At 42.6% G+C, this 16,081-nt stretch overlaps 1 protein-coding gene across 1 annotated transcript in view; it reads left to right on the top strand.

The window, feature by feature from the left end:
* Nucleotides 1–458: 458 nt before the first annotated feature.
* The window catches only part of LOC126990438 (nephrin-like), a gene marked incomplete at its 5' end in the record, with an annotated part of 34,182 nt that continues 18,559 nt past the window's right edge, over nucleotides 459–16,081 (top strand). The window contains 4 exon segments of the mRNA XM_050849047.1: nucleotides 459–611; nucleotides 1,716–1,783; nucleotides 1,785–1,872; nucleotides 3,535–3,793. Of these exon segments, the coding sequence (XP_050705004.1) occupies nucleotides 459–611; nucleotides 1,716–1,783; nucleotides 1,785–1,872; nucleotides 3,535–3,793 (568 nt within the window).

Raw genomic sequence — 16,081 nt, 5'->3', positions numbered from 1 at the left:
CAATTACCCTTTCACTTGAGTTTTATATTTCCCACCATTAGGAATTGAGAAATGCATTTAAAGATTGTACCGTAATAGGCTAAACACACACACACACACACACACACACACACACACACACACACACACACACACATATATATATATATATATATATATATATATATATATATATATATATATATATATATATATATATATATATATATATATATATATATATATATATATATATATATATATATATATATATATATATATATATATATATATATATATATATATATATATATATATATATATATATATATATATATATATATATATATATATATATATATATATATAGTCCCTCACTCGCGTCAGACCCACCCATCAGTTGTTCGTGCGTACATGTCATTTTTACACCTGCATGTCGGTGGCCACGTGCACCGCCTCTAACTGGCCGTGCTTTGCAGCTGCTGAACCGTGCTGCGGTGGAGCTGGGGGGCACGGGCCGCCTACGCTGTCTGGCCGAGGGAGCGCCTGACATCAGCTTTTCCTGGAAGAGAGACGGCCACCTCCTCTCCAACGGCGCCCGGCCCGACAAGTACGAGAATGAGACGATAAAGGTGAGCTGTGCACCATGATGCTGTTTGGCTCCTCTAAAGGGGGAGGAACTAGACACTCCTGCCGCCTGCACTACCAAGCCCTAACTCTTACCTATATATATATATATATATATATATATATATATATATATATATATATATATATATATATATATATATATATATATATATATATATATATATATATATATATATATATATATATATATATATATATATATATATATATATATATATATATATATATATATATATATATATATATATATATATATATATATATATATATATATATATATATATATATATATATATATATATATATATATATATATATATATATATATATATATATATATATATATATATATATATATATATATATATATATATATATATATATATATATATATATATATATATATATATATATATATATATATATATATATATATATATATATATATATATATATATATATATATATATATATATATATTTTCTCTCTCTTTCTCTCTCTCTCTCTCTCTCTCTCTCTCTCTCTCTCTCTCTCTCTCTCTCTCTCTATATATATATATATATATATATATATATATATATATATATATATATATATATATATATATATATATTTTTCATCGTTAAAGGCTTCAGCATCAGCTGCTCTGCCGCCCATGTCATAATTTAGTCTTTTTTTTTTTTAACGCCAATAATGCCGATTAATTATTTGTGTTTTTCGCTTAAAATTAATTATGTAGTGAATTAATGGTCGATCATTGTTACTCAAAAGTTTGCATGCTATAAATAATAATTTCGACGTGACTTGTACATTGTACACATCCGGCCTCCATGCAATTTGCATATATATAACTATGTGGGATCTGGAAACAAAGCATCTGGATAGAATAGAAAAGCTGGTCATCAATGTACCTAATATATATATATATATATATATATATATATATATATATATATATATATATATATATATATATATATATATATATATATATATATATATATATATATATTAGTTTATAATTTATTCTAATTTTGAGCCGTGAATGGTATACTAACCAGTCTGTTGTTCTGTCCTCTCCACAGACGGGCCTCGTCACCTGGGCGTCCACCTTCATCATCAAGAGCGTGCGGGAGCAGGACTACGGCGACTATGTGTGTCGCCGAGAACGAGCTGGGCGCCTCCACCACGCGGGTCCGTTTCACCCGCCCCACGCAGCCCGACCCGCCCCTTGCCCTGAAGGTGCGTCACGCCCATGGTCTGCCCACACGCCCTCTTAACGTTGATCCCTGTATTCCTTCGAAGCACTTGTGTGGGTTTACAAGGCGCGCGTAGATTCGATTGTTTCATCAAGATATCGTTGACTGAAACCAAATATTTGTCAACTTAACGACTCTGACTGAACTCAAAAAATGTTTCGAAATACTTTCCTTTCATCTCGATAACCGATAATTCATATATTATAGGCAGATCGGTACTGTAAAAATGAGAAAGATAGATAAATAGATAGATAGGTAGGTAGTAGATAAATAGACAAAGAAGATTTTTTTATATGCAAGGATCGAATTATCACTTTTCAGTTTGCAGAAATTTCCTCCGTTCACGCTATATCTCCTCCAATTAGTTCTCCCTTAGTGTCCGGGCGACTCCCCTCCTGCGCCGGGCTGCAAATACGAGTCCATTAGCTTTTCTACTCTCTCTCTCTCTCTCTCTCTCTCTCTCTCTCTCTCTCTCTCTCTCTCTCTCTCTCTCTCTCTCTCTCTCTCTCTCTCTCTCTCTCTCTCTCTCTCTCTCTCTCTCTCTCTCTCTCTCTCTCTCTCTCTTTTTCGAAGTCATTAGCTCCTCCTTCAAAAGCGTTTCGTACAGGTTCTCGTCGTCCCTGTGTCGGCGCCTCGTCGGGGCTTTGCCATAATAGCATCACGCTGATAGTCTTACTGTCTTCCTCTTTGGTATCAGAGTGCATCTTTATTCCTTTCACTTCCTTGCAGCGCCGGGGACTGTTTACTCAGGCGAGGGCCTTGAGGAGAGTCGCCAAAGTGTGTGTGTGTGTGTGTGTGTGTGTGTGTGTGTGTGTGTGTGTGTGTGTGTGTGTGTGTGTGAGTTTTAGATTTTTTTTATTTATTTATTTATTTATTTTTTTTTTTACGTCTCCGCCTATTGTTCCGGTAGGCTTGCTTGAGGGGCCTGGATGGTATTCGGCTCCAGCCCGTCATGGCGCAGGCAAGTGTTTATAGTGGTGCCATCTCTGCGGTGCGGTGCGGTGCGGTGCTAGTCTGCGATGTGTGCCATTCTGCGCCGTTCCCTCCTCACTGGTAGACTGCGATCGAAAGTCATTGTTGGAATTTCGTGCAAAGTTCCCACTCCTGACCGCTGCGTGTGGAGTACTGCATACTGTTAAATGCTTCTCCTCCGACTTGTAGACTAGTTTTGACATTAGCGTTCACTGAATCCATCAAACACATAGGTTTAACAGTAACGAATGCAGCTCACTGTGTTATTTTTTTATTTATTGCATGTTACGGGGATAATATTTATAACTCATTCACCGACAAATGTAAATTTGTATGTGGCATATATTATGAAAATTAATAATGCGATTTATTGTATTTAATTGGTTACACTAACCCTCCTCTCGCAGTCACTGTTGATCACCATCATTGTTCTCTTCTATAATAACACGATATCCAGTACCCTCACCCTTCTCCATGGTCACTCCTCTTTTTCCCCATCATTTTGTCATGACCTACGACCCTTATCAGACTTACCACTCTCCCGGCCTCCTGCTCTCATCGTCACACCATACCATTATGACACGACTATTCCATCCCTTAATTTGTCCTCAGATTCACAACGCTACCCACGGCCATACTAACACGACTTCTCCCTCCCTTCCTCCGCCCTCAGATCCTCAACACCACCCACGACTCGGTCACTCTCGCCTGGATACCGGGCTTCGACGGGGGGCAGCCGCAGTACTTTCGCATACGGTATCGCAGTAAGTCTTCCAGCAGTTACCAGTACGTGGACGTGTTGGAGTTCGGCGTTTACACCTACACCGTGCCCGGCCTCAACCTGAACACCGAGTACTACTTCTCCATCCAGAGCCGCAACGACGTGGGCACCAGCGACTTCCGGGGCGAGTTCGTCCGAGCCATCACTCGCAGTAAGTACAAGCGGCGCCTCGCGTCCTCCCTCTGTACGTAGTAATGAGTACACGGCAAGGACACACCACACCCCGCTGGACACCAGGACAGATAGTCTATTGCTGCAGAGAGCAGAGAAACATTAGTTTTTATTTTCTTATGATCTAAATTCACAAAAATACATCCTGCTCAAATTCATGGAGCGTTTTTAGTTTGCCCATTTTCACGTTAGTCGATGTATAAAACTGTGGAAGCGGTCTTTTTGATACTCAACATACAGCTGAAAACGTTGAAGGTTTTTAATGAAAAAAAATATTCCCAATCAATCAAAAATCTAAATCTAAGTAATCCTGGGTTAATGTTTTCTGAAATCCAGGTGTATATATATATATATATATATATATATATATATATATATATATATATATATATATATATATATATATATATATATATATATATATATATATATATATATATATATATATATATATATATATATATATATATATATATATATATATATATATATATATATATATATATATATATATATATATATATATATATATATATATATATATATATATATATATATATATATATATATATATATATATATATATATATATATATATATATATATATATATATATATATATATATATATATATATACACATATTTATAGAAACACACACACACACACACACACACACACACACACACAGAAGCACGCCCAAAAAATAATAATTCCTGCGAACTCCCGGAGAGACTTCTTAGTCCCCCGTGCCGTTGCCTGCCACCCCCCCTTCTTCCCCCCCCTCGTGCCGTTGCCCCCCCCTTCCCGTCTCCCCCCGTGTCCTTTCCCTATCAGCATTCCTCATCGCCCCCCACTCCCCATCCTATACCTCTTTCACACCCTCTCCTCTGCTCACATTCTCCCTTAATCCCATTCCATCCCCCCCCTCCCCCCCCCCAGCCTGCAGCGCCGCCGGTCGCCGCAACACGCCCTAATGTGGCAGGACTTCAGTTTTGGTTTTAAGAAGGCCGCTCCGCCGGGACTGTAGGAAAAGATTCTGGAATTTACCGCGTTCCCTTGGAGCAAAAGAGCGCGCATTCCTCCTTATCAGGGAAATATATTCTCCTTCATATTTTGGCTCAGAAGGCGTAATTATCCTCTGCCACATTAATATCGCATAAGCACTGCAGATCCTATTAAATGGGATCTAATTCCATGTCGCCTTTCATTACAGTGGTGGCATCACCTGCATAAGATTACATCTTGTTATCAGCGAAGTAATTTTGATTACACCCTTTCAGAAGAATCATTAAAGTGAGCAAGCCATGTTTTGTCGGTAATGTTTCGTTATATTCCGCCAGCACACACCAACCAGACACACGCACACACACAGACAGTGGTTTTGCATGCCTTTATTTTACCATTTAGTTTTAATTTGTTACATTTGAGCATATTTTTATTTTTTATGTTCCTTATTTTATGTGTTTGGGCCACTTACTCTAAAGCACATGTGAATCAATGATCCTTGTGTTATGTGTCTGGCCACCTCCAACCCGAGGACTTTTATTGACACTTCTTCCTTGTTTCATGTGTTTATTAAGTTCTTGGTCAGTTCACGTTTTATTAGTGACCTATGTTGTTAGGGGTATCTCAGGAGCTCGTTTACTTAGCAGCCGTGACGGAAGGTAGGTGAGCATGTTTAAGGTTATGACATTAATTTAATGGTAATAATGGTGGTGGTTATGGCCGCTCCCTCTAACTCTAACACAAATAACATTGGTAGTGGTAATGCTAATAGTGGCGGTAATGGTGGTCGTGGTAGTGGTGATCTTGTATCTCCGGGGGATGACAGTGCTGCTATCACCTGTGCACTGAGGCGAAAATCAATTCAGCGTTCATATTGTTTTGAGACTAATGAGCTTGAGTGAGATTGGCGTACGGCCCTGCCATCCCCCGGGCCCGGACTCAATCACTGACTCACGTGTTGAATGACTTGCATGGGTGACCTGAGGGAGCGGCCCAGAGAAGCACGTCAGAGATTAGATTCGCATAAAAGGTTTTGGAGCCTAATAAATGGTTAAGGCAGTTAATGTTGGCTTACTGCAAGGAAGTGTTATGCTGTGTGAATCACGCACCTCCATTGTTAAACATTTAAACAATTATATATAGTCACTGCAATCAAATTAGTAGATCGGTTCATTTTGTTTCACTTAACGAGCCTTTGTAACGGGTAGTTTGATTGCGTGTGCTTGCGTGAGAAATATCAAAGAATAAAAAAAAAAAAGTGTGAGTGGTTGTATCAAGTAAATTCGTCTTGCTTTTCTTTGCTTTGTTTTTCTATAATCGTTGCACTTCCTTGTCTTTGTGTTAGGATTATTGTGGGGATTATGAGCGCAGAGGTGGCTATACGTGTAGTGGTGGGTGTAAATAACGTCACTGGAAAGCTTCTGCAGTGACGGCTTTGTAGGTGTAGTAGTGGTGGGAGGTGACGTCAGGCGGAGGGGTCACTTCCTGCCTTCCCCCGCCGCCAGTCTTAGCGTGAGGGAGGGAGGGACAGACCCCTTTAAGCGTGACGTCATTACACGTCACTATTTGTTACGATTCTCCTACCCTAACACACTTTCAATTTTACGTTCGTTTCTATTCAGTAAAACTCTGACGTGCTTCTCGTATTGTGTGACTAACACCGGCACTAGTGTAATAACGAAAATGAAAGAGGTGGAAGTTAATTATACGGCACAAACTGTACACTTACTATTAAGCAATTGATAAGTTCACATGTAGATATAAGAATGACACTAATTGGAGGACAGAGGTGATGCATGTCTAGTCTGGCAGGGGTTCACGGTAACTGGCGCGTCCTCATGGCACGTCAGACTCCATTGAAAAAGATAAATTTACGGTGACGGCGCTTCAAAGGGGAGGGAAATCAGGCGAAAACTTAACCCCTTCAGGCAGATATGCATTGCCTCTCTTACCCTAACACATGGACGGCCGTTACACACACACACACACACACACACACACACACACACTCACACGAACACGAACACAGCATGACAGACGGTGATGGGCCATGAGCTTCCTAGTAAGTAAGGGAAAGAAAGAATATGCAATACTAACCGCACGAACTCACCTCCTGTTTTCCAGCATTCCTTCATATTCCTACTAACACCACTTACCACGAGGAGACTTGGACCTTGCACTGGGTTGACCACGGGGCTCGGGGCTCTGTATACACTCCCTATGGGGCATCTTCTGGTTGGGCGGGGCAAGATTACTCCAGCTTCATCTTGATAACCCCCACGCATTCAGAGAGGCGCTTACCTAATTAACATTGTAAATAAGGCGCGGGTTTAGATGATAAACATAAATACACTCAAGATAATCATAAGTTCCCAAGGTATTAAAGTTAAGGTGATTCCCTTCTGGTGTGTTGCTACTCTCTTCTTGTTTGTGACGGGTAATGAACGTCTCTTGACTCGGATGGAATGAATTATGGGTTTTTTTTATGTGTGTGTGTGTGTGATGGTTTTTCATCAGTGAAGGAAAAAAAATAGTACCTCTGATCTTATATTTATTTCCTCTCATGGAAGGCGCGCCACATCAACTATAAATAAACATCGAAAAAATGCGATATTTCTGTACACGCAAAAATATGGTATTAGTTTCATCATACACACGAACACACACACACACACACACACACACACACACACACACACACACACACACACACACACACACACACACACACACACACACACACACACACACACACACACACACACACACACACACACAAACACATGAGCAACGCGACACAATAAATCCTCTGGACCGACCTGTATGCAAGGACTATTACCTCAAGAAGATTATCATGACAGCAGAATAGGATAACCCAGCTCTTCCGACACCCCGCGCGAGGCCCAAAGAATGCACAACAGCATCTCAATACCTTACACTCTTCTTACCTTTATAACTCAACAAGGAACGCAGGACCCACCAGGCTGGAGCGCCTTCTGGACTGCCCATTCCATAAAGTGGCCCTTTCGTGAACTCTTCTAACGGCCTATCTGACCCTCGAGCCTCATGTGGCCTCTAATTATTTGCCGGGATCGTTCTCAGGGCTGTTTGGAGGGGCGGCTCTCAAGGGCGAGGCGAGGGTGAGGGGCCAGGCGTAGACTAGGCTTTCCCCCAGGCAGTTTTACACCCCTAGTTAGGCTCCAGGTTTACGGGAGTTGAAGGGAGAAGTGGGAACACACCTAACCAGGGGATTACTTCATGGAGGAAGGGACTCGAGGTGCAGGAAAGGTTTTGGTCCAGAAAGAAAAAGAGAGTAGATTTGGGATGTGGCTAGTTTGTGCAGGATAAAGTGAGTGAAAAGATTCCACTCTCTACCTGAGGTTTTTCAAATGGAGGTGTAAATGTGTGAGGGAAGGGGAAGGAGGTTTAGAGAGAAAGAAATGTGAGGAGAGATAGTAAGGGAGAAGTGTGGGCAGCTTGTGCCGGGTGGAGAGGGGGAAGGAAAGGTACTACCGTCTGTCCAACATATTTTAGCGTTGAAAGAAGAAAAGAAGGAGGGCCTGGAAAGAGTTTGGGGCTCGTAAGGAAATTGATGAGAGTATAGAGGGGGGACTGAAGCTATTACATGCAAAATAGTGATGGAAGGATTGGTGCAACCGTCCATCCAAGAAGTTTTAGCATTGCGAGAAAAAAGGAGGAAAGGGAGGAAAGATAGTTTTGGTTTGAAATAAAGGTTAGGGAAGTGTAGGTGGGGAAAATGTATCGAAATTATGCAAGATTGTGATTAGAATAATGTTATGGCTGTCTATTTAGGGTGGTTCCAGAGAGTGAGAAGGTTATGATATTAGAAAAGGTCCAGGATTCATGAGGGAGGTAAGAAAATAGTTCAGAAAAGGTGTGGCTAATTTTAGTGTGAAGAGGAGGGAGAAAGGAGGGTAAAGATAAAAAAAGACGAAAGATTTGAGGAGACCCAGGCTTCTTAAGGAAAATGAAAGGGAACAGCACGGGGAGTCTAGTTTTAGTTCGAAGGTGAGAGTGTAAGGAAAGTAGAGATAAAAAAAGATAGATTAGAAAAGACGTGATTTGCGAGGGAATTTAAAAGGGGAGAGAAAAAGTGTGGTGAGTTTTAGTTTGCGGAGGAGAGAGGGAGGATGGCAAAGGTGTGACCACCTGTGCAGGGTACTTCAAACGGTACTGAGGGTCGGCTTGCAGATCGAGAAGGGAGCGTGGTGGAGCGTGGCCGGGCTGCACTGCGGGAGCTAAAGGTGTCCTGTCTGTGAAGAATGAGGCGGGTGTGGCTCCTCCGTGTGGCATGAGTGTAGGAGGGGAGGGAGCTGGAGAGGAGGGGAGGAGGATAGACCCGGCCGTTTATGGATGGGTTGAGGTGTCTTGAACGTGAGGGGTGAGAGGGAGAAAGAACGGGTTAGCTGTATGGAACGTGAGGGAGAGAGACGGCCATTTAGGGTGCGCGGGAGAGGCTGAGTGAAGTTACTGTGTGGAGAGTGTGGAGGGAGAGAGAAGAGAGTGTGGGACTTGGGGGAGAGGGAATAGTTTGAGGTGAGTGTCAGGAGTAAAGTCTGAGGGGTGAGGGAGATGTGGCTTTATAGAGTGAGGGAAAAGCTGAGGTTAGGATTTGTGATGCGTTGACGTGGTTCGACATTAGAGGTAAGAAGTGTAGTGCTGATCCGCCTGACAACAACGCCGTTCACTGCCCTTCCCTCACTTTTCTTTCCCTTTCATCATCTCCAGACCTTGAACCCTTCGTAAAGCACCTTGAACTCTCACTAGCAGTAGATAAAAATAAAGATCTAAACACCATGATATTCTTAGCTCATTATCTCTCTCTCTCTCTCTCTCTCTCTCTCTCTCTCTCTCTCTCTCTCTCTCTCTCTCTCTCTCTCTCTCTCTCTCTCAAGGTCACGGGAAAGATGTGGATGTATTCTGGACACTGACAAGCAGATTTTTCCTCGGATGCAAATAGACACGACGGGCGCGAGGAATACCATCCAGCTTGTTATTTGGCGCGGACGTCGCCCCCGATATAACTTGTATTCATCAGTATCGATATCGAGAACGTAAATCCGTGATGACGTGCTGAGACTGGGTAGCTATTTTGAACGTTTGTAAAGGCTATATCGTTGTCTGAGTCACGTCCCTAGTATTATGTAAGACGTCACCTGTTCAGTCTGAGGTTATCTTATTCCTCCCCAGACTCTTTGATGCATTCCTTGCTATGCGAAGGCCAGACAAATTTTCCCTTTCATTTACGAGAGAGAGAGAGAGAGAGAGAGAGAGAGAGAGAGAGAGAGAGAGAGAGAGAGAGAGAGAGAGAGAGAGAGAGAGAGAGAGTTATACAAACCAGTGTGCCCTTGGAATATAATTATTAAACCGACAAGAAGATAGACGGAGTGACAGACGGACCAGTCAAACACAGAATGACAGAGACGGAGTAAGAGACAAAGGAAGTCCCGCTGAATGATAATTATTAGAGGAAGCGTAAGGAGGCTTAGTAAAAGGACCCGACATTGGGACAATTATTCGTAGGTCAGAGTGGAATCAACATGAGGCTTTGCACTGGAAACGAGCGAGTTGCAGATATTTATTAACCTTGAGTCTACTGAGCGTCCGCCCCTTGCCGCCCCCAGGATTTGCAGGTGAAGTGTGCGAAGTGAGTTATGATAATGAGATATAAATGGCCTCATCGGGACGGCAGCGCGGTGATGGGGCGTGAGAGGTGACGTGACGAAAATCTACGCTAATTTACCTCGTTATACAACACGGAGCTGATTTATCGCTCTCGCTGCAAGGACTGTGCTGAGGGATAACCAAGATTGAAGAGGTGAAAGAGAACAAACCAACTGAGTATGAATATTTTCCTTCTTGTTTGAATATTAGAAGTTATTATGCTTCCGCAGTTCTCTATTCATTTCATTTCATTATGCAAAACGGAATCATTCGTCCTTGCTCAAGAACTGTTTGCGTGAGGGAAAAGGATGATTCAAGAGGTAAAAAAGGTTAAAACAAAGAATAACATAAAAAAGCTGTTAACACATTACAATGCCATTATGATTATTCACATTCCAAAATATCTTGGTATGCAAAAGAAGACAAAAATGTCACCCTCGCTGCAAGAACAGTTTGTCCTGAGGGTTGAGGGAGACTGAAGAGGAGAAAGAGGATGAAACGAAAAATCACTTAAAACGCGAATGTGCTCGAATTGAATTATGTTTATTCCCCTTTTCTATTTATCTTATTATGTAACTCAAACATTCATCATGCATAATTTGTGTATTGAGGGTTAAAAACATTGAAGAGATGAATGAGGACGAAGCAAAGTTAATGTAGTTAAAAATATATTTTATGCCTGTAGGCTTAGCAATTCATTTCGTTATGCAACGCAAGAAGTAACCGTTATCTCTGTGGACGGAGTAAGGAGGTTAAAGAGGACAGTTTATAAATGTATCGTCCACTTTAACCTCTCCAGTAATGAATAATGAATAAGAGTTGTTTATACTGAGAAAATTATTACTGTCTTGTGTTATTTATAACTCTTGGTGCGTAGAAACAGCGTGGGTCGCAGATGTTAAAAAGGAGGAAGCGAAGGATGTGAAAAAAAACTTATACCCTCCAGAGGAAAAATTACGCCGATGTCACAAAATTATACCTTTGAAAACGGAAACTTTGCATTGTCGTTGGCGCCGATGAATGTGAACGGTGACGAGAGTCGAGTGAAAGATAGACGTGTACGAAGAATATAATATGAAATGTCAATATCATAATATCTAAAGTCCGTTTCAGTGACAACAACAATGCTCACTGTGTTGCTATATAGCGCCGACACGCCATGCCTTAAGGCTGTATAGTAACACTCATTTTAAGATTGTCCCCATCAAAAATCGGACAATGGACTTTATCGTAGCACGCTTCTTAACATATCTGTGCTTATATTAGATAGATAATACATTTCCCTCCCTAGAGACGTGAAAAGGGAATGACAGTTATCGCGATTTGCTTATGCCTTAGTCTCGTGACAAGGAGACAGATAAAAGGACGCATATCAGGAAAGAAAATACGTGTCTTCATCTCGATTTGCTGAAGTTTAGGTCTCGTGGCGGTGGTGGTGGTGACTTTCCCAAGCATCCTTAACTTTTCCTCTGCGCCTCCCGGGTTTCTGGCGTTAGCGGGGCGAGGATTTCACGTGGTATATTCCGCCTTCACCATTACATAAATCCGTGTTCGGTTCCCCGCCAGTAGCCGCGTCGGGCAGGTGGGATCCTCTTATGAACCGCCAGATCCTTCCATAAAGCATTGGATCCGCTCATGGATGCCGGCCAGAGCTTCAACAAATCCTCCTCAATCCTGCCATGGACGCTGGGATTACTTCGTGGACCGCTGCGGCCACTCCAGCCTTCACCCTTCTCCTCCTCCTTCTCCTTCTCGTTTTCTTCTTTCTTCCATCTATCGTTTACCACATGTTTCTCCTGTTACTCTTTATTTTTCATCCGTATCTGCCACACTATCCATTCTCACCTATGTCCTGCCGTGTCATTCCTATTTCTTATTCGATATAAAACTGATATTTCTTTTAATTTCTTTCCCCATTGTAATATGTGCGCCTCCGGTCATAACTTCCCCCTCAGCCAGGCGAGACAGTTACTGCGGAGGCATTTTACGTCTCCCACTTCAGAATGGCGTCGGTCGCGGGATTCATTGTGGCAAATATCTGAAGTTGAGATTGATGCACCGTCATTCCCCTCGTGAAAGACTAGGGAAATATCGCGCAGTAAATCGCTTAATGGGAGGCCTATCTATTAACTTCCAGATTTAATGGAAAACTTAAATGGCCTGTTTATACGTAAAGAATATATATCGAAGGCATTCAGGAGTATAATATATCCCGACACACGTACTTACCGGAGGCTGAGAAAAAGAATGGGAGATATATATTGGCGGTCATATTTATCTTGTATCAATATACGAGTCGGACTGCATAATGAATAACGGAAACTTACTCCTGGACCCACCCGCCTGCAAGAGCGTATCGATTGGGTGAATTAAGTGGTATTGAAAGTCTATCCTACACCTCCGCGGTCCACAGACAGACATAAATAGCCCCTTTTGAATTATACGGCGTTGTTGTTCTCCGCTCTCAGCCGCGGTTGCCTCGGCAGTGGGTGTTGATTATTCAGCGTGGGCTTCCTTGGCTTCAGTTATCCTTTGTTTTGCTCCTTCGTTTTTCTGTCGGTTTTTGTCTCGTCTGTCGGTCTGTCGGTCTCGATGTATCTGTGTTTGTGTGTTTAGTTGTTCGCTCTCTCTCTCTCTCTCTCTCTCTCTCTCTCTCTCTCTCTCTCTCTCTCTCTCTCGCTCCGGGAATCTGATTTACGGCACTGTGCAAATGTTTACTGCGTGTACAAGGATGCGACGTCTCTCTCTCTCTCTCTCTCTCTCTCTCTCTCTCTCTCTCTCTCTCTCTCTCTCCTTCCCTTCTCTTTTTTACTTAGCTCCCGTCTTTTCATCCGGCCATTCCTCCATCGCTGCTTCCTGCATGGCACTTTTTACTACCTCCTTCCTCTTTGCTTCTCTCTCTTTAAATTTTCATAGTTTCCCCTTTCTCCTCCTCTCCGCTTTTCAGTCTCCCCGTTTTCTCCTCTCCGCTGACTTCCTCCTTCCTTTCTTCCTCCGTGAACTCTTTTCCTCCGCCATTTGGCAAGCGGATGTTTCGTTAAGGAATAGACAAAAAAAAAAAGATAATGAATAATGTGTCGTGGTGATGTTGTGTGTGTGTGTGTGTGTGTGTGTGTGTGTAAAATGATGATTACCAATATGTTTTGTCAATATAGAAAATGACCTTGCGTTTGAGCGTGTACAAATACTATCGGTTTTTACGAACAATTATCATCTATCTGCGTATCACCCCTCAAAGTGTTCATATTCACCGTGCAGTAGAAAGGCTTTTAAAATTTGATGATGGAAAGCGAGAGACACTGCGAGATAAGCCAAATTCTTAATCCCTTGAGTCACAATGTAAATAAACGCTTCAATTTGTGTGAGAGTTGAAACAGCGTAAAGTAAAGCTGAGGAAATCACGGCAAAGTCAAAACGTCGCTCTCACTCCAACAATTTCTCCAAAGAATTAACGTCAAAGTGTTTCTGCAGCAAGCGGCATTCTCCTCCTCCTCAGGTGCTGCTTGAGTGACGGGGGAGATAGAAAGAAAACACGCCGGGCCCTTGCACTCCATAAATTAGCTCTCCATGGTGTGCTGTGGAGACTGCCTGTCCTGTCTTCGTGTCTCCGTCCTTGCTCCTCTTCCAATCTTCCTCCCTGCTTCCCTGCCTCTGTGCCTGCCTTCTTCCCATCCTTCTATCTATCCTCTCCTTTCGTCCCTTTTTCCTCTTCCCTACTTCTATCTCTGCCTCATTCCCTATCTTCTTCCCTCCCTCTCTCCCTCAGTTCACTCTATCACTGCCCTCTTCTCTATCTTCTTCCCAGACTCCCTGCTTCTGTGCCTGCCTTCTTCCCATCCTTCTATCCTCTCCCTCCGTCCCTTTTCCCTTTTCCCCACTTCTATCTCTGCCTCATTCCCTATCTTCTTCCCCCCCTCTCTCCCTCAGTTCACTCTATCACTGCCCTCTTCTCTATCTTCTTCCCTGACTCCCTGCTTCTGTGCCTGCCTTCTTCCCATCCTTCTCTTCTCTCCCTCCGTCCCTTTTTCCTCTTCCCTACTTCTATCTCTGCCTCATTCCCTATCTTCTTCCCCCCCTCTCTCCCTCAGTTCACTCTATCACTGCCCTCTTCTCTATCTTCTTCCCAGACTTCCTGCTTCTGTGCCTGCCTTCTTCCCATCCTTCTATCCTCTCTTCTATCCTCTCCCTCCGTCTCTTTTCCTCTTCCCTACTTCTATTTCTGCTTCATTCCCTATTTTCTTCCCTCCCTCTCTCCCTCAGTTCGCTCTATCACTGCCCTCTTCTCTATCTTCTTCCCTCCCTTTCACTTTGCCTTTATCTCTGTCTCCGCTCACTCACTCCCTTCGCCGATATTCCTATTTCATTCATTCTATTCCTTCCTTTCTATCTCTCTTTGGCTCTTCATGTTTCCCTCACTTCTTACTTCTCTCCCTCTCTCTCTCTATGACTCCATTCTAGCCTTCTTCATTCTTTTCTTCCTCCTTCCATTCTTCCCCTCTGCCTCCCTCCCTCCCTCCCTCCCTCCCTTCTTCCCCCTCTCCGCCTCATCTGTTCAGGATATCACCGTGAATCCCTCGCCACAGGAGTCTCAAGCCCCACCAAGACACGGGATCAATATTTATCACAGCCAAGGCATCGTTCGCTTTAGCCGCCGTGCCTTATGCGAGGAATACTTGATGTACGCCGTCCCGTGCTGTCTCGTCGCTAAACACGCTGCCTGTACCGTACGCTTTGTTTAATACAGTTTAGCATGAATACGCAGAGCAATACGTGCGAGTGACTGTATTGTTGATGTAAGCGTGGGACAAGAGTTTTAGCGCCTGTGTCGTGTTGCTGTTGGTTTATTGTGAGACGTACTTTCCCAGGAGCTGCTTAGTGTAGAAGCGACGAAGAGCACGTGCGGGTTGTTCAGGCTACGATCGCTATTTTGTTTATACGCCATTTTAATCACCATCAAGAAGAAAAAATGTTTACTCCCGAAAACTGAGCCAAGGTATGAAGGCCCGTCAAAATAAATTGGTAAATATTCTTCTATTTTTTTTTTTTTTTGCAAGTTATTTTTTTATGCCTCCACAAATTTTCCAGGGTAATTCTTTCCCCCTGATGTGAGTACTAATTCGAATGGTGCGTACTTATTGGTGAGCACCTCCCATATTAGCGCGAGTCAAGAAGTGCGTTGCCCTGTTGACCTGTTCTGGTGAGTCTGGTTCCTGTTGTCGGCACTGTTGTGGGCGAGTAGAGTCAGTCAGTACTAATTTTACTCATGATTTTGGCAAATGATTTTCTCGCGTGTCAGAATTAAAACTTAATTAAATTTGTTTATTCTGCATGTAGCCAATATCAGTACATAACGAATAGCTTCCACGTGTAAATGAATCCACAGTGATCGCTGAAATTCATTGTGGAATAATAAGCCCCCGAATGTGTTTCACCTCGCCTTTTCCGCCTTTTCCGTGTCTCGAATTTTAATTTTCGAAGCTTTTAAGTCTGGACGCGGCCATAGTGTACTGGGGGTCCATCATTTCCCTGCCATTTCCGCTTGGGTCGCATCGAATCTTTTATTCATTTTGCGGCTG

This window comes from Eriocheir sinensis, unplaced genomic scaffold (assembly GCF_024679095.1).
Source record: "Eriocheir sinensis breed Jianghai 21 unplaced genomic scaffold, ASM2467909v1 Scaffold1645, whole genome shotgun sequence".
Classification (NCBI taxonomy): Eukaryota; Metazoa; Arthropoda; class Malacostraca; order Decapoda; family Varunidae; genus Eriocheir; species Eriocheir sinensis.
The sequence above is the reverse complement of the archived record's forward strand: the minus strand, read 5'-3'. Positions and strand labels throughout refer to the sequence as shown.